Genomic DNA, 24,784 nt, shown 5'->3' on the forward strand with positions numbered 1-24,784 from the left:
AGAGAGGGATGAAATGTATCGATAGCTTTTGTCAGGTCAATGAAAACAGCAGCACAATGGTTCCTTTTGTCTATACAAGAAACAATATTGTTTACAACTACAGTCACAGAAGACAGTGCGATGCATTGGTCTGAAACTAGACTGGCGAGGGCTCAAAATGGAATATTTAGAGAAAAACGCTTTGAGTTGGTTATTCACCAGTGATTCCAGGGCGTTTACCAGACAGGGAAGTTTAAATATTGTCCGATACTTATTAAGGTGGCTGCCGTCTCCTCCATTGTATAAAGGAATCACATGAGCGGACTTCCAGATATTCCAAATTATTCCAGTTGAAATTAAAAGGTTAAATATACGTGGACTCGAGTTTGTTTGCTGCAGTTGATTTCCTGGCATCAATGGTTTGTAATGAATCATTTCCATCACTTAGAGTAATTGGTTATAATGTGAACAGGGAAACGTGTTTCACAGGTTGTTTAAGAGCACCGTTAATAGGTTTGATCCATGTATACACATAAATACATGACAAGCAGCAGCATAATGCTTATTAAAGGCAGTCAGATAATATTAAGTAATTACATTTAACATGTGCAGGTGAAGAATTAGTGTTTTTTACTTTTCATCAAACTTCCAGAATTTTGCCTTATCTAAGATGCTTTGAGACGACACTTGAGCTCTCTAGCATACCTAAAAGTTAGGTCGCATCCCCGTGGTATGCGGATTGACGTATTAACATCTTTACTGTTTGACCTCATGATCCCGAGTCATGCATTCCCCCGTCTGGTTTACATCTCACGGGATGGGTCACACGTGACGACTGGGTCTTTCGACGGCGGCGCAGACAGTGGGATGAGTATTTACAACCGCACTGTCGTGTCAAAGGTCGAATGAAACTGAGACGGTTGTCAGTGCCGGAGCTCATCACAGAGGCTGTCCGCAATAACCCATACCAACAAGTCAACATTCAGCATGTCGTCAGTGTTGCATCAAGTTTAAGGCTCATCCTTTGTGTTTTTTATTGTGAGCAACATAGCTATTTAAATTATTTACGCTTTCCACTTGTATTTAATGTCTCACCATCTTTATCCTGTTATAATAACGCCTGTGGTAAAAATAATGGCACAAACGTGGCAATCTTCCTATTCATGTGTGTATGTGTGTATGCAGTATTGATATTCTGTATAGTAGTGATTTTTTTAGCATAAAAATATGAGTATACTTGGTAGCTTCTTTCTTGCTTCAAAGACAACATACTGCCTGGGTCTCCCCATTGTTCTACTTCATCTCGACCTCTGCTGTTTTAACCCCTGAGGCCAGCGGGATATTCTCTGTCCCAGTGCACCATCCTCCTCCACCTCCATCCCCCTCAGTCTAAAGTGATTACAATGCATCTCCTCTCTGCTAGTGCAGGGCTAATGCCATTGATACATCCTTAAAATAGGATTCATCTGCAATGGTAATGCATTTTGGTAACGGTGCCTGTGGTTATCGAATGTTCTTGTAGCTGATGGCAGTTCATTATCCGTCCTCTTTTCACTGGCAGGGCCAACACTCGGCGGCTCACCGAGCCACGTTAGCAGCTTGTTATGACTGCTGTGTAAAGAGTTCTTATCTTTCTTGTTCTCGCGGCTCTGCCCCGACACCGCTGACCTTCATTATCTGCGGATGCAGTCAGACCCAGACGTCAGCGTATAGCCCAGTCGGCAGCTGGCTCTGTTGACTTTTTTCCACTTCCTATCTTCTATTCCTTTCTTTCTCACATGCTTGGAAATAACCTCCCATGCCTTTCGCTGAGCTGACATCAAGAGCAAAAAAGGAAAAAATCCCTCTCAGTGCAGTTCTGTGAGATGCGAAACATTGTTCCAAGAGCACAGTTCAGATAAAAAGCTTTTTGTCCTAATATTTTCAATCTAATGCCACCTCTCACATTTTCCCCTTGAGCAAAGTGCCTGTGTTGGGCCCAGACCCCACTCTACCATTGTGGTTTTGTTATTGTGTATTTGCTAGACCTGCTGAAGTCACTGAGTTCAATTCCCTTCACTCTTCCTTCCACTGATGGAGATTTGCGAATCTGGAAAACACCTTTTTATGAAAATGAGACATCCTCTTCTCTCAGGCATCATCTGAAGGATCGTCTGTTTGGACAGTATGCACATAAATATCATACATGTGAAAAATGAATCGGACACAAAAACACTGACCTTCACAACTGCATGAAAAAGTCTGAGGAATGTACAGAATATGGAAATTCAGACATAAATATTGAATATACAGCTTGGTGCAGGCATGAATGTATTTATGTACATATAAACATTTGTCACATGCATGTGAATATATGGATGCATATGGTGACTGTTCTTTATGGTGGTGTATTTGATTCTTTTTTCAATTCTACTTTTTGGTACAAGAATTATTAATCTTAACCCCCCTTTTTCTGTTTATACCACTGGGTGTATACAATACTGCTACTAGTACTACTTTTAATAATAATAACAATAATAATAATAATAATATTGCAAAATACTTGTAAACGTATTGGACATTGTTTGGATTTACTCATTCATGAATTGTATATTTGAAAAAATAATGTGACACGATCCTGTAGAAGAGAGAATAAAGACATGAATACTAGTATTAGTGATAATAATAATAATAGTAATAATAATAATTATAATAATAATATTAATAGGAGTAGTAACCATTTTGAGTAAATATTATTATTATTATTACTATGGCTTAGATTTATATAGCGTCTTTCTCAGTGCTCAAGGCGCTTTACAGAGTCCAGGTTCCATTCATTCACACAGACAAACATGGTGGCTGTAAACTATGTAGTAGTCACAGCTGCCCTGGGGCAGACTGACTGAATATGAAAAAGGTAGAGAAGGAAAAAGAAATACAGTTATCCAATCCAGTTAAGTACTGACGAGTCCCCTTTCTATCCAGTGAGGATCAAGCAGCGAGGAATGATGAAATAAGGAAACCGGGACGCACCCTTTATCTTATGTCCTTCTTCTCTCCTCTCCCCCATATTTCCAGGATGACAACTGGGGCGAGACCACCACGGCCGTCACGGGCACATCGGAGCACAGCCTCTCTCAGGAGGACATCGTACGCATCACCAAGGACCTGGAGGACAGCGTGGGGCTGGACTGCCGCCGTTACTTCACCCTCACCCTTGCCGTGATCCTGGGCCTGCTGGTGTTCCTCACGCCGCTCGCCTTCCTGGTCCTCCCCCACCTCCTCTGGCCGGAGAAGCTGCAGAGCTGCGGCACGGCCTGCGAAGGCCTTTTCATCTCCGTGGCCTTCAAACTGCTCATACTGCTGCTGGCCGTCTGGGCGCTCTTCTTCAGGCCGCCACGGGCCGGCCTCCCGCGGGTCTTTGTGTTCCGGGCGCTGCTCGCCGTGCTGGTGCTGCTCTTCGTGGTCTCCTATTGGCTGTTCTATGGAGTCAGGATACTTGACTCACAGGTGGGATAAAAGAAGGGAACGCAAGCATGGCATATAATAGCTGTCGTTGCTTTTAAGTCCACCCTCTGACTAAAAATATACATGGAAATTCAACTCTGCAGACGCACACACAGAAGCCGATGTTTCAAATAGCAGTGGGAGAGGTTTCACATATTGTAGACACATTAATTTTAATGCCTTTAGGAGCTCAACAAAATCACTAACAACCAAAAGAGTTATTTGGTTTCCCCAGTGCTATGTGTTTACTGCGTGAGTCGTAATATCAAATCCCTGTTGGTCCCTCATTCAGAATGCATGTAGGAAAACACACACACACACACACACACACACACACACACACACACACACACACACACAAACACAAACAGAAGCAGGTCATCTAAAAAGCTTGCAATCCTTTTGAATGTATCTAAATATTCATATGCTCTACATCTTGTCTTACATGTTTATAATTTCCTATTTTTTTAAACCCTGCAGGAGTATTTTATGCTTCTTTGCTTGGAAATGTCTTTGCACATGTTTACTAATTTGTATGTAGTCTATATATTCTGTATTTTGTGTGTGTATACTAGGGGTGCCATAAATTCAATTTCAAATTAGCTTTCAGTTCAATTATCGAAACCAAAAGCAGTATCGAAAATTCTCCCAGTATTTTTTTTTTCTCTCCCCGCCTGCTAGCGTAAAAAACAACACCACACAGCATAGCAAGCCAGCAGTACCGTGCAGCTAAAGACACAGGGTAACGTTAGCTTACTGTAGCAGTAGCCTGCAGCCGCACAATTCCAGACACCCATCACGGGACGGAGATGACAGCAGATCTAAAAGTCTTCCTGCTTCCATGAAGTCATCAGTGTGATAATGCTTTGCCCTCCCCCGTGAGCTATGTAAAGAAACCACGAAGCACTTCATGTTGCATTCAGGTGAATTCTGAAAAAACTAAAACTGTTCTTGTAAAGAAGGGTTCTGCCGTCTGGTAGCTTTTCCTGTGGCAAATCCATCAGCGCTAAAACAAACAAGTTCTTAAATCAAAAACTGAATCGAATTGTGACCTTAAAATAAAAATTCAAAAGTGGATTTGGCGAATCCTGCCACTAGTGTCTACTGTATTTGTATTCCATTAAGAGGTAAAGATTATCCCTTAAACATCTTTGTTCCCAGGACGAGAACTACCAGGGTATCGTGCAGTACGCCGTGTCGCTGGTGGACGCGCTGCTCTTCATCCACTACCTGGCCATCGTCCTGCTGGAGCTCCGGCAGCTGCAGCCGTGCTTCTCTGTGTGCGTCATGCGCTCCACGGACGGCGAGATGAGGCACTACAACCTGGGACAGCTCAGGTGAGAAGCACAGGGCGACTACTTTCAACTTGTAGGTCTGGTTGTGCCCTCACGTTTATTCTAATACCCGGTGCAAACAAGGCAGTGATTTCTTGTTAATGGTTAACTATTCAAAGGCTGAGTAATTTCCTACGACAGCCGATTACTGTAGGTATGTGCAAATGTTACTCAAACTGGTGGAAGTAGTACATCTGTTGGGGACTATTTTCAGCTGTGGATTAACACCTTTGGCGTTCTCGTGAGTATTTATGGCAGTAAGATGGTGTATGTGGGATTGAGTCAAAATAAACTACTGTGTGTGTGTGCGTTTATGGTAATGAAGGAGCATCTCCCACAGTGCAATAGTGTGTGTATATATTAACGGCTTTCTCTCAACAGTGTTACCTTTCTGTTGAGGCTTGATACTGAAAAGGTACTGAGAAGCTTTACGGCTTCTAACTAAATTTGCATTGGACAAAGGAGGTCTGCACACTGTTGGGCTCCAGATAAATTGTTTATTTCTCTTTCTCATTTCCTCACGCCTGACACCTGAGGAAGATCTTGTAGATCGAAAAAACCTTGAAAAGAGGAAAAGAAAAGCTATTTATTTTGAGCCTAACAGCGTGCAGACCTCCTTTGTGCCCTGCAGGGAAGTGGTTGAGCTAGGTTGATTTGAGCGACCAGGGGGACAGATGAGGAGAACGTGGAGGATGAAAGGGAGGGAAAAGAGGACGTGTCGGTGAGATGAAGGCAGAGGGAAAGATAGAAACTGGGACACCTCAAGTAAGAGAGAGAGGGAGAGGGGAAAGGGAGAGGGAAGTCACAGGAACGTGAAGAAACCGAGGGATGTCTGAAGGGAAAGGCGAGAAAGGGAGATGGAATGTTGAGCTGGAGATGGAAGAAAATGCAGAAGGAAAGGATGGCACGTAGACTAAGTGGCTGATAGAGAGAAAGGAAATCGTGCCAGGCAGAAAAAAGGAGAGGGCGGGGAAGACTTCAGAGAGGAAGCTCCTCAGAAAAGAGCAGCAGACAGAGGGCGGAGTACAGAGGAAAGACCCAGGAGACCGAGGCAGGGAGAGCGCTACAGGAGGCAATGAACGGCAGAATAGAGAGCTGGGGATTAATAGTTAATGGGAGGGTAGTGTTGAAGAATCCTAAAATGTATGTGGGAATGGAAGGAAGGTGTGTGTATGTGTGTGTGTGTGTGTGTCTGTGTGTGTGAAGGCAAACAGCTCAGACGAGATCAACCAGGTTTTTATGACCTTACTGTCTCTAAGTAAAAAACAGGAAGTTCCCATTTTTAGCCAAACACAGCAGCTCTCTTGCTGCTCCCTGGTATCGATATGCAGCCCCCGGTCTCACATACATTCCTGCAGACGGGCGACCAATAAAACATGATGGATTTATAGACCGACCTGGTTTATGACAGGATGAGTGAAATATTATCCTATATCTGCTCTTGCACTTAAGTCTGTTTCTTTCTGTAGCTCTCGTACTTCGACAAGTCCCCCGTCAACATTAAGACCGCTGTCCCTCATGTGCTTTATTTTTGGATTTATTGATTTCACTAAGATTTAATGTTCCTGTCTGTGTTTATTAAGGAGGGATTACATCTCCCAGAAGATTTTTTTTGTTGCTGCTCAGATACTCAGAGAGAATCCTCAAAGGGCAAAGACTTCCCCAACAAATCTGGACGTATTAGCCATTTGCTTTAAATAGTCAGTTCCTTGAAGAAATTGTCTCTGGTTGAAATGATATAGCACAGGAAACGGGTATGACTCATGACTAACAGGTGAAGGTATTTGAGTTGTTACATAGTTACTATTCAAGTCTCGTATTTCTACATCTTGTTGCGGTTTTAATCCCTATTCGGATGGGATTAGTTTAATGTGGGGACGTGGGGTAAAAGTGTCTTACCTCAGGACGTCTGTAATATAAATGGCCAATTTACAGCACAGGGTTAAGAAATCCCTGTACTGCCTTCACCTCCTCTGCGCCGTGTGCGTGCCACATAGCTTCCTTATATAACAAAATTAAGTCAACACGAAACTCAAGGACAAAATCGATTTATCTAAAAGAAGTGCTTAGAGTGTTTCTTCAACCACCTCAGTGCTCAAAAATATATGTTGCGTATGTTCCGTATTGACGGAACATCAACGGGATTTGGACGGGATTAGTTTTACCTGAGGTATTTTTTCCGGACCATTTTACAGAAGGTGAACATCTGCGTCATTTTTACTGACACTCTCCGGAATAATTGCTGACATGGCGCATTCGGATGGGACTAAAACCTCTGGTAAAAATATCCCCACATCCCCACATTAAACTAAACCTGTCCAAATAGGGCTTATATCTCTATTTGGACCCGGAAATAGTATTTTGAAAGGGTGTTACGTCAGATTTAAAGACCGGATTGCCCGACCAATACTGGATTGTTTTGGGGCGAAGGCTGATATCAATATTTGGGAGTTAAAAAATAATATTTCAGCACATAAACACATACAAAAGAAGCAATCTTGATATGAATGATTGTAACCAAGATCAGTGCTCTCCGTCGTCAGCTCTGTGACGATGCATTTTTGAGAAAAAATGTAGTCTAAGGAGTAGAATAATTTTCTTAACGAACAAGGGTCTGTGTCCACATGTCGTTTTTTTCTGGCAGTTCGCTGGGGAGCGTTTAATCCCAGCGCTATAAAAAAATACAAATCATTAAATATGGAGAAACATGTAAATGCAGTGACAAAAAGGCAGCTTTGCTAGATTTCTTTTTTTTTATTGGAATATTGTTAGGTTTGTCTGTGTGTGTGTGTGTGTGTGTGTGTGTGTGTGTGTGTGTGTGTGTGTGTGTGTGTGTGTGTGTGTGTGTGTGTGTGTGTGTGTGTGTGTGTGTGTGTGTGTGTGTGTGTGTGTGTGTGTGTGTGTGTGTGTGTGTGTGTGTGTGTGTGTGTGTGTGTGTGTGTGTGTGTGTGTGTGTGTGTGTGTGTGTGTGTGTGTGTGTGTGTGTGTGTGTGTGTGTGTGTGTGTGTGTGTGTGTGTGTGTGTGTGTGTGTGTGTGTGTGTGCGTGTAATGGTCTGGTTGGTGTGTTAGCCGGCAGCCTTGGGGGTGTTGTCCTTTGTAAGCTGTGCCGTTCGTCCTGCTTGGCCGGCAGCAGGCCTGGCCTCACTCTGTTGTCCGTCTGTGACTGCAAACACACAGCTAATTAGTGCTCCCTGCAGACTGCAGCGCAGCATCTGGTCAGTCTGACACACAGACACGGACATGCAAAAACATGGATGTGTGTATGTGCATGGGTAATTACACCATAAACATGCGAATGATTAATGCACATGCAGCCACGAACATAACCAATGCATCATACAGAGGAACTAAGACACGACTGGCTGTATTTTCTCAGCATCTCCCCTACTCACAGGAGCAGGCTGCTGCTGCTGCTGCACATTCCTGTTTTCCATGTTTTTCCTTATCATAATGGGGACCCGGCCTGGGCCCTGAAGGCTTGTCTCTGTTTGCCTTTCCTTTGATGCCAATCTGAGAGCCGCAGGAAGCCCTTTTTGTCCCCTCGTCAGAGCAGACAAGTCGAATATGAACGCATTCCTCGCAGCCAGAGAGGATGGTGGTTAAACACATCCATTGCTGCAGACTTCCCGGTTTAAACTGCCGGAGTGATCAGTCCTGAGCAGCTACCTTTGTTTCAAAGCGGTTTACAAAGAGGTCTGCCATTATTCTTCACTTTTGCGTAGGATGCTGCTACTGTACATAGGCCGGTGGAGCTGCTCAGTTCGAATGGTTTTGTGTCATGTTTGCTCAGCTTAATAATTGATCGAAGTTGGGGAAAAAGCAGGAACTCTGACTCAGCACTTATGCAAGTGGCCACTAAACAATGGTTCTGTCTGTTTGCATGCTTAATGCATGAGAGCAAGAGGCAGTCTGGGTTTCTTGAGTTAACCGTGTTAGCTGCTATCAGTCCCCTTGCTTCCCATTTGGCGGAAATGAGCCTCCAGCCTTGTTAAATATATACACCCTATGATGTGTTTGTTTTCCTACAGTGGAGTCAGGCACTGTTATGCTGGAGTCACGTGATTATTAAAATGCTGCACTACGCTTGTCCTTTGTTGAGGTTGCTACATTGGCAAATAAATCAGCAAACAGGATGTCATGAATCGTATAGCTGTGTAGCTTTTGTCCTATTCTCTAAAGAATTATTAAATCTTAAGTCGCTATTGTGTACACTGTACCTCCAGGCATCCACTTAATTCAGTAAAACCTGTTTCTTGGAACACATTCCAGCTTAAAGTCAAGTAAAGACAATTGAAGTAGTTTGTCCAAACATACAATCCTGTAAAAGCATGTCATCATGAACTATACACCCACATTCAGTGAGCCTTTTTTTTTCCCTTAAGCTGTAATCTGCAGGAATATGTAGTCTTAGGTGTGTGTAATATGTATACAAAAGGCAAAACATGTGTCTTCCTGACTTAATTGAATTGAAATATCTCATTTGGATTATCAGACAGACAGAAGGTAAGTATTTTAAGGATTTAAGTACATGGTATTGACAATGCCTCTCTTACACTCTTCTACCCCTGACAACACACCCAAGTCGTGGCGAAAGCACCGGTCAAATGTAGGGATAGTATTGATTTCCATTTAGGCAGTCACTGTCAGTCACTTGCTTTAACATACCCACCGCGCCTATAATGAAACGTAATTAGTGAAGGTATTTCACTGCCACGTGGTAAGAGGCTTCCGAGGCAAAACCCCACAAAAAGAAAGTAAATTCAGATGATTTGTGGGAGAAGGTGATGAGGGAGAAAGGGCTGTGCGTGAGGTTTGTCAAGAGAATGTCACTGCTTGTCCATTTGACGTTAATGAGAAACACTTTGGTGTAAAGTTAAAATAACACTTTAACACACGCTCTTTGGTGGATTATGTGTTTGCCGAATTAAAGGAGATGCTTGGATAGATTCAGTAAAGATGGCGAACCTTATTTCATTTGCACATTTGGCCGGTAAGTAGAGCTGCCTTTTTATTTCCTTGTTTTTATTTAACAGAGTTCTGCTTATATCAGACACCAGCTGCTGCACGGAGACTCTTTGCTCAGTCAATCAAAGTTTATTAACATTTAACGCGACCAAATCGTACCTAATTGGGGTACAGGTCATTTGGTCCCAAGCGAAACGCCCGCCAAGTGGGACGTAGACCGGGCGAACGGTCCTGAGAAAAAGGGACAAACAGAAAGAACAGAGGGTAGAGACAGAGATTCCTTGCTTTAAAGTGAAATTCTACAGATGAACATGAACTGACCCTACCCTCTTTTCACAAGTCGTGTATTTTCCACCCTAACATATGTGTTGTGACTCTGTTAGCCTGTCATGCTGCTGCCGTGACGTTAGATGACGTTTTTTCTCCTGATTTAATGCCCCGGGTGGAAATAATCAAAGCTCCAACAGGTCAGAAAGTATCTGCAAGAGCTTCTTATCAGTGGCTCACACTGTGACCCTCCTTTGGGATAATGGGAAGCGCATGCTCCAGCCTAGCATGTGCTGTTGTTCATGCGTATTGAGTTAGCTCTCCGCGTGGCCTAAAGGATGACACTGGACACAGTGAGGGCTCACACACCTATGAAAACATCCGCACAAACAAACACAAACACACACACACAGAACGAAAAGGGCTCTGTGTTAAGCGCTAAAGTAAAGACATTTAACAGCTGTGGTCCTCTCAGCCAAAACCCACTGTGAATTACTGATTTTAAAACTGGTAGTTGAACGTTTATACCTGCATTCATTGATTTAATATTTTATATTTTATTGTATTACTCTACACAAATTGATCAAATTTATCTAGTAGATACAGAGTAACATGATCAGTCATTTTCAGTCCTGTCTCTGTCCACCTGATGAGTATAATTCCAATATTCGCCAATGTTTTAGCTGTGTTTTACTCTCCACTAACCACTTGATAAAACTATCTGGCACTTAATGCAACATGTACAGTATAAGCCAAGGCCCCTTTATGCAGTTGTTTGCTCAGTTCTTCCCAAACACATGCATTTTCGCTCAAACCTTTCTAATTATAACGCTAATAATGAGGTTTTAGCGAAAAACGCATGTGTTTGGGAAGTACTGAGCATACAATTTCGACTGGCTCTCCTCCACGTTGCAGTATGTCATAAAAGAGCAGATGATTTATATCGTTTAACGTGTGAAAACAACCTCCTTACAATTGGTTTAATAGCCCTGTGTTATGATGAAGGACAAGACCGGGCATGCTCTCTGATCTATAGTGTTCAGGATCAGGATCAGTGCTATGGCTGCTGCTGGAGCACACATCAGTCTTTTCACTGCTTCTGCTTCTTCCCTCCCTTTCATGCATCCTAGAAATGGATATGAGCATGAAGAGCTGAGGCGAAATCACATGAATAGGGCAACAAGGAAGTGCAGAAACCTGATCTGCCTTTTACAGTCAAGAGCTCTGAAAGGATTAAATAAAGTTCCAGTGTTGGTCATGTCGCTCTCAGGGTACCATTAAAAGACACTGTACTCAATATTAAAACATTAATAAGCAGTAAATAGCTGTTTTCTATGTAAAGATGTAGTGGGGTAATGGTGTCGTGAGGGGAGAATGCAGTCCCTCTCCCTCTGTGTGTGTTGTAATCTGAGCTTCTCTGGTGTTTGTTGTGGTGGGCGGTAGATGAAAACACAGCGTTATTTCACATATTGGTGTGAGAGCCGTGTGGAGGAAATCCCACCCAAATATCCATAGATTGTATACAAAATGGACAAAGCATAGCCATCGAGGTTCGTTCTCTCAACTTGATCCAGTTCTTCTCGCCTACGGGAGCCGCCATCTTGTGGGACTTTGACTCCGCCTCATTTCCTCTTACCAAAAAAGGGCATTGATGTGACGTTGAGGGGAGGAAGATCCATCCACCTGCCTGACTTATACTGATTTAGCCACATTAGCACCACCGCCTGGGAGATAGGCCAACAGCACACGCTACTAGATAAAGAGAGGAAGTCAATGTTGACTCTTGTGTCAGTCTCTAGTGGAAAACACACCGTCTCCGGGAGTCAAGTGCAGGCAGCATTAATGATCTGTGATATGAACTGATATTCAACACAGAACCATGCCCATAGACTGTTAAACACTGACCCTCAAGGCCCGAATCCCCCCGGTGCTCCAGAATAGCGTCTAGTCTATGTGCCATCGATAGTAGGCTGATTGCAAGTCATGGTGCAAGTGCGGCTAATTAATTAGCATAACAGAGCTAACACGTTGTCTTGTTGTGGTTGTTACAGTTGATCGAAGAGAAGCCATCTTGTCACTTATGGAAACACCATCACACAAATTACTGCAGTCGAGATGAAGGAGTTAGCGTGCTAATCCTGACAACTAGCCTCCAAGGAGAAGTGAGGGCCAGGGACAAACTGTCACTCGAGGCTGCGCCCCTAATTATTCATAAACTTTACCGCCAACTAAATAAAAATTAGCCTGTTAAAAAAAAAAATCACTCCCCTCAGTGTTGTAACCTAAACATATACAGTAGACTGGAATGTGTTTTTGTACCAGGTCTTAAACAGGTTTAATGATGCTGTGAAAACGGCCTGTTTAACATGGGGGTCAATGAGAAACAGCTCTGTTATGAAACCTGCCCCTAGTGGACACTCGACGAACTGCAATTTTTGCACTTCCTTATTGGATCAACCAGGAAGTCGCTGTGGTGGGGGGCTCGTGTTATCTCAGGAACCCCTGGGGGTCAAAGTTCACCTTAAAGCTGAAGAATGTAAAAAGCAAAAACAAAAAAACACCAGAATTTGAAGCAGAGTGAGAGCTGTTCCTGCAAAACTCTAGTTTACTATCAGAGCTGTTTTGCCCACCAACGAGAAAAAAAACCCTGCTTACATCCCTTATTACAACATTTCACACACGTACAAAACATTTTATATCCAAAAGGTCAAAGGTCAACTTTCAATTTTCCACCAAAAACGCGTTTGTCTCTATTCTTCGACACCATAACTGAGAAACAGAAGGGGAGACATTTGGGCGAATGCTGAATTGGTGACGTTAATCTGGAAACTGTGCTGATTGTACAGATCTCGTGTGCTGCAGGGCCGAAGATGTGTGTGTGAAGCATCATCGTTTCACCAAAGAAATACACTACACTCAGTCAAACAAAGCTCTTTGGGCTTATGCTTTCTCCTGCTTTTGCTCTCCTGTTTTCTTTACTGTTTGCATTTAGCCGGGAGGATTAGAGAATAACTGCAGGCGTTTCTTAGTTTTTGGTATTGCAAGTGAAAAACGTCCTGTGGCTCTTGTGTCTCATGTTTTTCTTTCCATTTCTAGAGCTCAGAACATCTCACGCAGGCAGAGAGCTACCTGGGTATTTCCCTTGGCTAACGCTCACCTTTTAATTCTCCTCCTCCCCAGCATTCAGCGGGCGGCTCTGGCCATCGTAGAGCACTACTACTGTGACTTCCCAGTCCACAACCCGGCGTTGCTCTCCGCCTCCAAGTCCCGCGCAGCTAAGCACTTGGCTGGCCTCAAGGTCTACAACGTGGATGGTGAGTTCCCAGCAGCCCCGGCTGAGGGTGAGTGGGATGCTCTTTGAACTCCATGTTTTGTCTTTGTCAGTGTTTTGGTGTTTTTCTGTGTCTTCGGCTGTGGTGGAGTCTCTCGTCTGCTTTTGCTTCCTGATGCTACTCACATTTAGCTGGTAGATTTTATATTTTAAATTTTTTAGATATATTTTTTGATTATTATAGGGCTGCAGCTAACAATTCTTTTCATGATTGACTCTTCTTTCAATTCATTTCTTCCATTCATACTAGGGTTATCAAAAATGACGTTTGGATATATAAAGAAAAATCCACAGTATTTTTGCACATTATGCCCATAACAAACAAATAAATGGGCAACTACTTGCATAGGTATATTTATTCCACCATGAACAGGTTTTTTAAAAGATCGACATACCTACACATTACAAAAAAAATAAAAATAAAATGGAGCTGAATGATTAGATGTTGAAAGGGATAACGCACGAGGAAAACGGCCACAATCAAACAACAATATTCTAATGTAGAACATTTGTTGACAGCTCTTATTGATACTTCCATTAAATGGCAGAAAATATGCCCATCACAATTTCCTAAAGCCCAACTTGATGCCTTGACCCTAATTTCCTAAAGCCTTTACAGCAAAAACAGGCAGCATAGTTATATTTTTCTGTGGCTGGGAGTAGAGCTGCAGAAACAAATCAACTGAATCGATTAGTTGCAACTATTAAGTTATCATAACATCAGTATTTTGATAATCAATTTCTAGGTTTGAGTCATTTTTTTCAAGAAGTGGTCTGATTCCAGCTTCTTTAATGTGATACTTTCACGATTATTTAAGTTTTTCCCCTCCTCAATGACAGTGAAGTGAATATCTTTGAGTTGTGGACAAAACAAAAAACACTGATCCACGTTTTTGGCCATTTTCTGACATTTTCAAGCCCAAACGGCTAATGGATTATTGAGAAAGTGGAAATTATTGTTAGTTGCAGTCCTAGCAGGGAGTTGTGTTCATGTGTTTCAAGTGCAAGAAATTCTTTGTAAACGTAGGTCGCCATATCACGGGAGTCCCAGGACGCATAATCCAACAGCCGCAGCTTTGCATCTTGCCGCTGCTTGGCGTGTTTCTCAGTGTTACGTTCTTTGTTTCATTCAAAACCCGTGATATTAGTATATTACAGTGGAAGATTATTAATAAAACTGGCCGATATTCATGTGTCAGAAACTGGACCTGCACGTTTTTGGCATTTGCAGCAACTTGACATTTTTGCGCATTTATCTTTTTTCTCAAAACTGCTGCAATAATTCAACCCTTGTGTGACAGATCATCCGTTATAAGCGCCGTCCAAGTCTCTGCAAGTTCCTTACTCTACTGGAATGTGCTGAAAAACAAATGTGTGCTACCTGGAAGTGGAAGTAGAGGATAATAAAAATATAAAGCATCGCTGATTTGTAGTTAATGGGCTACAACATGCAAAAACGCAAGTGCGCTGGTTATTTGATATCTGCCTCAATACACCCTCTGGTACTCTCCCCTCTGCTTACGTGTCTCCTTACACCTAACCCTCTAAGATGCCTTTAGAGCTAAGCTGAAAGCCTACCTTTTGGACAGTAAGTAAACGCAACGCCGCTACTAACTAAATCACCCTCACAGACTGCTGGTGTTCACTCAATAAAAGCCACCCTTTAAATCTACATCCCCCGTCGAATGTCCTCGGTCCCTGCACAGAAGTAATGAACGCGCACGCTTGCTTCACACACTCACTGTCCTCTTCACTCTCTGCATGCCACAGGTGGATGAAAAAGTTCAAAGTCGTCCTCACAGCAGCTGGAAGAGTGTAACACAAACACTCTCTATTCAATTATTACTCACCCTTAAGTGTACTCGAGCTCAACAAGACTGCACTAAGTTGACTCTTTCTGTTTTTTTTTTTCTCCTGTCATTTGTCTCCCTCCTTCCCTCCGCCTCCCCTCAGATGTTAGCAGGAGACAGTGGCTGATAAATCAATAGCTATCACGCTGCCGGTCTTGTCATTTCTCTCTCTCGTGTCTCGTCCTCCTTCATTTTCGACCTGCGGCAGCTGCTCGGGGGCCTCCTCCTCTTTGGCTCTCTTGTCTGGTGCTTTTACTTCCCATTCCTTCCTTCTTTCGGCAGCCGCACCCGCGTTGTAAAAAATAAGTCAGGGAGAGACAATAACCTGTCCTTGATTAAAGAGTGGTGAAGCCCTGAGCACTGAGCGGCTGTAACACTCAATTACACTGCATCCAAATTGGCTCTGGTGATTTCATGATGCCTGACAGGCTATCTGGTCTCCATATTGTTTTCTCAGCTCCAGATACTAGGATTTTGATAAAACAGTGGGGTTTTTTTTGCTTCTAGAGAATAGGGCTTCTAAAATATGGAAGCTTTAAAGTGTCTACATTAAAACCTATCACACAGACTGTAATGCCATACACTTTATTATATGTTTAACACGTTATTCAGCTTTTTGTCTGTAGTAAGTGAATTCATTATTTTTTACATTCAAATAAAATGTTTTTTATACATTACTTTTTTTCTACTTTTGAATATGGCACAGTTAATGCATACATTAAGTAATTGAACCTGTATTCATACTTTTGGGATTATCAAGGGTAGGCCATTGTTTACATTGACATTGAGTCAATTACAGTTACAAAGAAAAAACAAATATTAAAAATAATAATAAAAGCCATTTAAAGTTATGTAAACATCCCTAACATTTTGCAATTTGGATTGATACATAATTCAAATTTAAATATAATACAGATAATACAGTTACATGAAAAAGGGAATACCTATAATAATGTGTGTTGTGTTCACTCCATTTCATGTACCTAAGTAACTGTTTTGAGGAAAATTGTACTTGCAGTTTTAATGCAGCATGCCTTTTACTGTTATGTGATGATTTATTTGACAAATGACAATATAATATAGAAGACAACAAGCAAAGTGTGTAATTAAACATTACTGTACTTTACTAGGTACCAGATTAGGTAAGCTAAAAAAAAAGCTTTGGTATGGATGGGGCATCAGCAAAACATATTTTAGCCACCTTTAAAAAAAACACTACCAGTTTAAGTGTACGCTCAGGGTTCCCATGCATCCTGGAGAACCTGGAAATTTGAAAATTATCCTAGAAACACCTGGAAATTGCTTAAAATCCCCAAATATATTGGATATGATCGATGTTGTCCTTAAAAGTAGTTGCTGGTCTCCTGCTGCCTCCATCGATTCATTTGTTTGTTAATGTGTAACTCTGGTGTTTTAAAAGAGTTAGGAAGTGATAAAAAGCTCCTACAACCCCACTGCAAAATATCCAAGCTGTCCCTTTAAGGTAATATTATATATAATGTATATATGTATATATATGTGATCACTCTGGGAATCACTCCACAGACTGGGAATAGACTGCTGCGTATGAAGGAGATCTTCAAATTCTAGGTTCACCTGCTCCTGACATGGCACCATATGGCTTTCATCCTAATATTTCTCACCCATACATAAATCCAGTTTAAGTGCTGAGAACCCCCGTCCTCTGGGATCATTCGTTTAGACTGTTCATGCTCCGTGCCCCGCATAAAGAATCCACTAGCTCTGCCGTCTTTTAACCTGCATAAACATCAGTATTGAGCAGCCTCCCATCCTAATTCTACCAAATGTAAACTTTTGAAGTTGCCCGAGACACTCTCATAATTGGACGCGCCGCGCCTCCTTTAGGCTCTGAGTGGCAGAGTAAAGGGAATACTTGAATATCAATAGCCACGTGTGGGTGAGTAGTTTATTTTTAAGGTTTTTCCAATGATCACAGCGCTCGGAACGATGAAAAAATGACGACATCGTGTGGCTTTTCATGTCAGCTCATGGGGACATAATACGGCTGGTGATAAAAGGAAATGGACCGTGGTTTATGTGCAACAATAATCTACCCCTCCACTCTTTAAGGCATGTTGCACTCCATGTCATCACCAAGGTTTTCTTTGTTCCCTTACCTACTTCTCGCAGGCTTAACCTTTGAGATTAAGGAAGACACACACACACACACACACACACACACACACACACACACACACACACACACACACACACACACACTAACCAGTATCTCTTTGCCCTGTCAGGTCCGGGGAACAATGCCGCGGCAGGAATGGCCCACTCCCAGTCCAGAGCCATGATTGCAGCCGCCGCCCGCCGCCGAGACACCAGTCACAACGAGCTGTACTATGAGGAGGCCGAGCACGAGAGGCGCGTTCGCAAGCGCAAAGCACGGTAATTCATTTCAAGCAGGACATGGGTTGCAAAATTCTGGGAATGTTGCAAACTTTTATTGGGAATTTATGAGAATTAACAGGTATTATGGGAATAAACCTGGAGTTGACGAAATTGGAGGTTGGCCCATAACAAGGATTTTAAATATAGTTGGGGAAAATATATTTTAGCATAATCTTGACTAAAACAACCAGATTTCATGCAAGTCCACTTGCACTCACACTCGCACAAAGCACACTGCTTATTGTAGGGTTATTGAGGCCACACCCCCACACCCCCTGTGTGGGGTCAGGGCATGGGCAATATTTTACTCAACATTCATGTTTTTCTTGTTCAATGAATGAGTTGATTGTTCATAAAATAGTTCAAACTTGATAAAGTGTACTTGTGTTATTTTGCATGGATGAAGTGTTTATATTTATGTTTGGATATGATATGGTTTGTTTAAATTACCCCCGATTTGCAGTTAATTCCCATAAATTCCCATAATTTCCATGGAAAGTTTCCAGTTTAGAATATGTCCAAAATTCCCCAGCCTAACTCCCCGTGAAAAGTTTGTTGAAAGTTTCAGGAATTTTACTGGAATTATCGACCTCTTTGCAGCCCTAAGCAGGACTATATGGAGGAGTCTATGGGCGTTTTCACACCTGCTTGTTTACAAGCTGCGTCTTTAGTGACAGAATATTCCAGTCAGGAGTCTTTGTTTGCGGTGTTTTCCTCGCAGGCTGGTGGTGGCAGTAGAGGAGGCGTTCACACATATCAAGCGCATGCAGGAGGAGGAGCAGAAGAAAGCCCCGGGGGACGTGATGGACCCCCGAGAGGCAGCGCAAGCCATCTTCCCGTCCATGGCCCGGGCCCTGCAGAAGTACCTGAGGACCACCAAGCAGCAGCACTGCCACAGCATGGAGAGCATCCAGCAGCACCTAGCCTTCTGCATCACCAACAACATGACGCCCAAGGTCAGACCTGGCCTTAGTGCATCACAGTCACATCATGTGCATTCAAAGTGTAATTTCAGCGCAAAATCCCCCCGCGGTCTTTTTAGGCACTTACGTCAATCAAATAAGTCATCGCGACAGTTTTTCTGTGTAACAACTATTAACGGAGATATTCCGGAGAGTCGCTAACAGCGGGATGTGGCTAACACTGATTAGCTCGGGGCAGTACGGTGGAGGCATTAAAACGTCTTTTTTAACCACTAATACTGATCAAAATAACAGCAAACCTCTGCAGCAGCATGAGAGGAGTCCTTACAAAGAAAACAAAGCACCAATGGGCTCCTTACTTTTGGATTGACTTTGGTAATTGACTTGAATGGACTTTACTATGAGAGGAGCTGGTACAGGGGCCAGTAGGTAAGTCTTCAAAACACTCTTTTAATAAACTCCAGGTCCACTAACAACATTGTTGGTGCTTCCTTTCTATGTTAAAGGACTCTTCTCGTGCTGTTGCAGAGGTTCGGTGTTATTTTGAGCAGTATTAGTGGTAAAAAAAATACATTTTAGTGGTTTCACCGTACTGCCCCGAGCTAATCAGTGTTAGCCACATCCCGCTGTTAGCGACTCTCCGGAATATCTCCATTAATAGTTCATGCGCGAAAAAAAAAAGTCTTCATGACTGTCTTGATGTATGTAAGTGCCAAAAAAGACCATGGTATGATTTCGCGCCGCAATTCCACTTTAAGATCCGACTTTTTTTTTACTTATTCTTAAATATGATAAGAGTGTGTTTGTGTATCCCTCCGGCTCAGGCATTCCTTGAGAGCTACCTGAACCCGGGTCCCACCCTGCAGTACAGCCGGGACCACTGGCTGGCCCGTCAGTGGACTCTGATCAGCGAGGCGTCGGTCACCAGCGGCCTGAAAGACGGCTCCATCTTCGTGCTCAAGTGCGTGGACTTCAGCCTGGTGGTGACGGCGAAGAAGATCCCTTACATCCAGATGTCAGAGGAGTACATCGACCCCAAGTCACACAAGTTTGTCCTGCGGCTACAGTCGGAAACCTCCGTGTAGGACTCCAAACTTTTCTTTTTTTTTTCCTCAATTCCTCACCCAGTTCTGTTGCTCTCAAATGTTTTAATTTTGGGTTTGCAGTTTTTATTCGTACTTTTTTGGAATTTTTATATATTATATATGAATCTATATATAACACTTGTTTGAATATATTGAGCTTTTTATGTTGGATTTGGAAATCAAAAGAAAGAACTGAGGCAGGAATACACTCACGGACGCCTCAGACGTGGTCACGTTAGTTCACGTACAGTATGTTTGAATGTGTGTGTGTATGTGTGTGTGTGTATGTGTGTGTACGTGTGTACGTGTGTGTACGTACGTGTTCACGCACGTGTGTCATTTTGTGTCCAAACAATCACTCGTTTCACTCCGTTTGAGATGCTGGAGCCAAACAAGATGGGAACATTTGTGGTTTCTGACATCCTCACAGAGACTGTTACCTCGGTCACTCCTTTATTTCCATGGGACAGACAGACAGACAGAGAGACAGACAGACAGAAAAACCACTAAGGACTGCAATGACATGACTCGGATTTAGATATTTGTAGCCTCAAGGAAACCCATGACATACATCCTTCATGTGTCGCCGTCTTGTCCACGTTTGAAGTTATCCGGATGCTCTTTTTGACGTCAACAGATTTATTTCTCTCGAAAAACCAAATTAAATGCATTTGATAAAAAAAAGACTTTGCATATCAGACTTTGCATTAAATGCACATTTGTGTATGTTTATAAATGAAAAGAATACGCCTAAAAAGGTTGGAACACATGATCTCAGCCTGCTCCAAAAGGATGTCCGACTGTTTTTTGCTCTCCACCATCTCCCCGTCACTACTTTTACACGTGTAGCGCCCTGGACAAACACTTTTGTTGTCAAACTCTGCCTCATGTCAAGCCTAAGGTGTACAGTAGCAACCTCAAGCGATAATTCTCGCAGCCAAAGGTGGGACAGTTTGACCTGTTTTGGCGCACAATCCTTCTCCGGGTGCGACGGAGCAACACCAGAAATATTTCCACTCCAGTTGGGAACAACATACACATGCCATGTTAAACACAGGGGGCGAACACGCAATGATCCGGATCATAAGAGACGCAAGGTAGACGCACGCCCGAAAACATTTGCCCTGCTTCATCGGTTCAATAACCTTCTCGGGGCTCCTCACGACTGCCCTATCTGCCTGACACGATGGAAAGGGAAGGCAGCGAGGAGGAGACGGAGCCACGATGTAAACGGATAAAAAAGTACTACTGATCACTCCAACTGCCCCTCTGTGGGTTACATAGCTGCATGTATAAAATAACATTGATGATGTGGAATTACCTGTAGCTGACTGCAACAGCTCACACGGTAGATTTCATACAATGTTCATTTCTCTAAGAGTGCTGTCAAGCTCACTTCTGCTTCTGAGTATCTATTAAAGCAATTCTTACCTTTCCGGCATGTCTCACAGCACACAGTAAAAGTTTGAACATGAACTCCGCCTCCCTCCAAAGTCCCGCCCTTTCCCCCCCCTGCCTGACCTCTGACGCTCCCTCCTCCCCCGACACGCGTGGTGAGAAAGTGAGCGCCGCAAGTGGTCGCCGGTTTGTTTCTTTACACTGCCGCTGACGTTAGCGCTGATGCTAACATTAATCTCCCCTTGCCCAAATAGCATCATATTACACAACTATAGTATCTGATAACTGATAGCATCTGGATGCTGCGTTATCAGATGTAATGCTGCGTTCTAGGATCAGTCAAACTAAAAGGAGCTGTCCAGAGCAGAGCTGATGTTAACTTGCCTCTTGACGCATCAGTTCTTCGCCGTTCCTTGTTGTCTTTTACAGGCAAATCATTTTATGCGGTCCGAATAAAAATTGGTCAGACTTTTATCAGAAATATATATATTGAAGAAGAATTGAAATGAGTTTTAACACCTGGTGGATTTGTTTTAAGTGTGCCATATGCTTTTTAGGAGCATTTTAAGATTACAAAAGAACAAAACGGTGTAAAAGTGCCAGAAAGATAAGAATGGCTTTAACAGAAATAATGTTTGGTGTACTTCTGGTCGATGTTAAACTACCCTCAACAAAACTCAACACTCTCTGATGTTTTGTCACTTAAAAAGCCTGCCTATAAAGGGAAGGCTGCAAAAATGTTACTTTCATTTGACAGTCAACCCTAGACTGTGAGGTCAGGGTTGGCTTTATTAATCGACCCCGGAAATGTAGAGAGACAGGAAATACAGTATAAGGAGAGAGAGAGAGAGAGAGACAGGATATGTCATGCAGCAAATTTGGGTCCTCAGTTGGGAATCAAACCCTGGCTGCAAGACTTTTAATGTGAAAATTCTGAAGGAAGTGTTGAGTTTCAAGGTGGCTTAACATCACTGGGAAGAAAAGACGGAGAAGACAGATGGAATTAGTGCCATGGGAAATGGACTTTATACTGACTCTATCGAGAGCGTTTCATCTTTCAGGGTTTAAAGGGTTTGCTTGTGTCTCTAGAATACGAACTAGAGAATCAAGAAGCAACAGAGTGTGTGTTCAGTAGTGAGAGCTGCAGCAGGGCGGACCCTCCTTCCCAACTGGACCGTCTGGTTTTCCTTCACTGCCTCGTCTCACCTCTGTTGTCTGACAGACATGCTCACGGCGAATCCCTCGAGGTCAGAAGGGATTTTATTAATGATTTCTGATCTTGTTCAGCCAGAAATAATACAGCTAATGGAGCTAAAGTGACACATTTAGATCATGCCAGCACTGTCCCCGTTATAACCCATGTGACAAATTCACTAAAGTGGTAAAAAAGAGTCACTGAGCTCATGTGTTACTCACTCAAGAAGAAAAGTGTGTCACTCTGGTTCTTCTGTGGCTGTGAGCAGGGTTGTCCCCTACTGCCCCCTGGCTGGTGAATCAAATATTGTCCGTTTGTCCTCCTGAGGACAGCACCAACATGTTTTCATATATAATATAATTTCAGCAGAAAACATTCTTTTCACTATAAACTTGGGTCTGTTTGCAGGAAAACACTTTTCTTGTTTACTGCAAGCGGCAAATGTCTTTTTGGAACCACCTGCCACCGGTCACACTTTGTACCTACTGACAAATGAACTCTGTGCGATCCCGATGTGACTGTGCCTCCTGTTTTTACACTGTATCTATTTATGTAAAAAAAAAGAAAAAAAAAGAAAGCATGTGTGTGTATGTTTGTACGTATGTATGCCATTCAGGTTCACACAACCAGCCTTTCCCCCTCTCCTCTACATCACCATCACCTGTCACACTGTAACCAGGTTTGGGTTTTGTCGGACGGCTCTATGATGATGATAATGACATGACAACGCAATGTAAGACACTTTTCAGTTTCGCAGCATTAGCATTTGTAAGAAGAAACACACAAATTAAACATTTTTACGAACATTTGCAAACCTGCTGTATGGGGTTGTGTCCACTGTCGCTGTGATGCCTTGTTTTACCTTTCACTGCTCTTCCCCCTCTTGTGAGTTCCTACGTGTCCCAGAATGCATCTCAGTTCTCAGAAGGAGCATGGCATTTTCACTTTAAGTTAAAGATGGCTGGTTAGTATGTAAATGCTTTTAGTTATTAAACTTATTTGTGAATATGAGGACTATATAAGGACTAGAACTTAATGGCTGCATTGCATTCTGGTCTATTGAGGCCTTTTGTGTCTTTTTGGTTAAGGCTTCTCTCTTTTAACCTTAAAATTGTAATTAAGGTAATTGTAACATGATTTAAAAGGTATATTTAATTGATCAATTAATGGATTATAGTAGTTATGAGTGAGTTCTATTATTTTTTTAATTGATTAACTGCCTTTTTTCATGTTTTTGGTCAATTAGAGTTTTTTGACACCTTTATACCCCTTAATCTGTGCTTATAGTCCCTTAAGAATATCTTGACATGTTAGAATTTCTATTAATGGATCCGTTAATTATCTCCGTGTTTGGAATGAACTGAACTTGAATTTGCACATGAATTGAAAGATTACAGTCCTTTTAGTACAAATAAGGGGTACATGTAACATTTTGTACATTTAAGGTAGTTTCACCCTTTTAAAACCCCCTTAAAAATGACACTTTCATAAAGATATACAAATAAAATGACTACTGTGACCACAGCCTTTCTAGGCTTCCATAGAAAACGACATTTCCCACCGAAACCATTTAGATCTGTCCCATTCTCCCTGTCAAACCGGGTAGCCCTTTTCGTTAAATTGCGGTATTGTTTGTTTCGAATGTACAGTGTCTCCTGTTATCTCCCCCTTCTCCCAGACATACTCCTCAGCATCTCCATATGCACTAGTTCCTCGCCCCGGCTGCAGGGTAGCTAACACTCCGCCGTGTCACTGCCCATTAAGCGTCTGGCCTTGCTGTGTGACATGCCAGAGATTTTTTTGGCCTTGATTTGGTGGCTTTTTGTTGTCATGAAGCTCAATAGTAATTGGCTTGCCATCAGCCTGTCAGAGTGGCGCAGCCGGGCCTTGTGGGTAAATGAATGTCAGTGTCGGTGTCCGGTGCTGGAAACAAACAACCTCATACCTCTACGAGCCCGGGGCCGAGGCCGCCTGTCGGAACTCATCTGTCCCCGGCTTAATCCCCCTCTCGTAGCCGCTCGCTCAGTGCAGGACCAGGCCGAAGAGGAGAGCGAGAAAAATGAGGAGCATTTGCATCTAAATGGAATGTTTTTCTTCCCTTCACTCCTCTCTCTCTATTCGTTTGGTAATGACTTGGTAATGTGCAGAGCGAGGCATGAGAGGAAATCCTTCTAGTGGCTTCAGTTTTGAGCAGAAATCTACACGTAACACATCTCACGCCTGTCTTCTCTTTGTTCTTTTTTACGCTTTTACATCGAACCTGTTAGACCCTCACACCCACTGTGTTGCTGTCATCCTTCCACTCTTGGGAGGGAGGAGGTGTGTGTGTGTGTATGTGAGAATCACATCCTCCCGCCCTGCTCTTAGTCAACGCTCATGTAAAACACCATCACACTTGTCATTCACAGGATTACGTAACCTAAAGGCCCTGCAGAACATCACAACACTTGCACCGTGACACTGTCTGCTTCCTTTTCCTCAGGAGAGAGCGTGACATGTCTTCCTGCCTCAGGTCACATTTAAATGCACTCACACACACACACACACGGAGT

General features: G+C 42.8%; 1 protein-coding gene across 2 annotated transcripts in view; it reads left to right on the forward strand.

Annotated features, from left to right (window-relative positions):
- LOC310964621 (vang-like protein 1) overlaps window positions 1-23,031 on the forward strand; it is a 63,848-nt gene extending 40,817 nt beyond the window's left edge. The window contains exons 4-9 of one of the 2 annotated variants that reach the window (XM_083937815.1): window positions 3,037-3,468; window positions 4,627-4,802; window positions 13,213-13,373; window positions 17,481-17,628; window positions 18,353-18,587; window positions 19,379-23,031. In XM_083937815.1, coding sequence (XP_083793941.1) covers window positions 3,037-3,468; window positions 4,627-4,802; window positions 13,213-13,373; window positions 17,481-17,628; window positions 18,353-18,587; window positions 19,379-19,639 — 1,413 coding nt within the window. In that variant the 3' untranslated portion in view covers window positions 19,640-23,031. The remainder of the gene's footprint in view (window positions 1-3,036; window positions 3,469-4,626; window positions 4,803-13,212; window positions 13,374-17,480; window positions 17,629-18,352; window positions 18,588-19,378) is intronic. The other variant, XM_083937816.1, reaches the window with a different exon arrangement.
- The last annotated feature ends 1,753 nt before the right edge of the window (window positions 23,032-24,784 follow it).

This window comes from Echiichthys vipera (genome assembly GCF_963691815.1).
Source record: "Echiichthys vipera genome assembly, chromosome: 23".
Lineage (NCBI taxonomy): Eukaryota > Metazoa > Chordata > Actinopteri > Perciformes > Trachinidae > Echiichthys > Echiichthys vipera.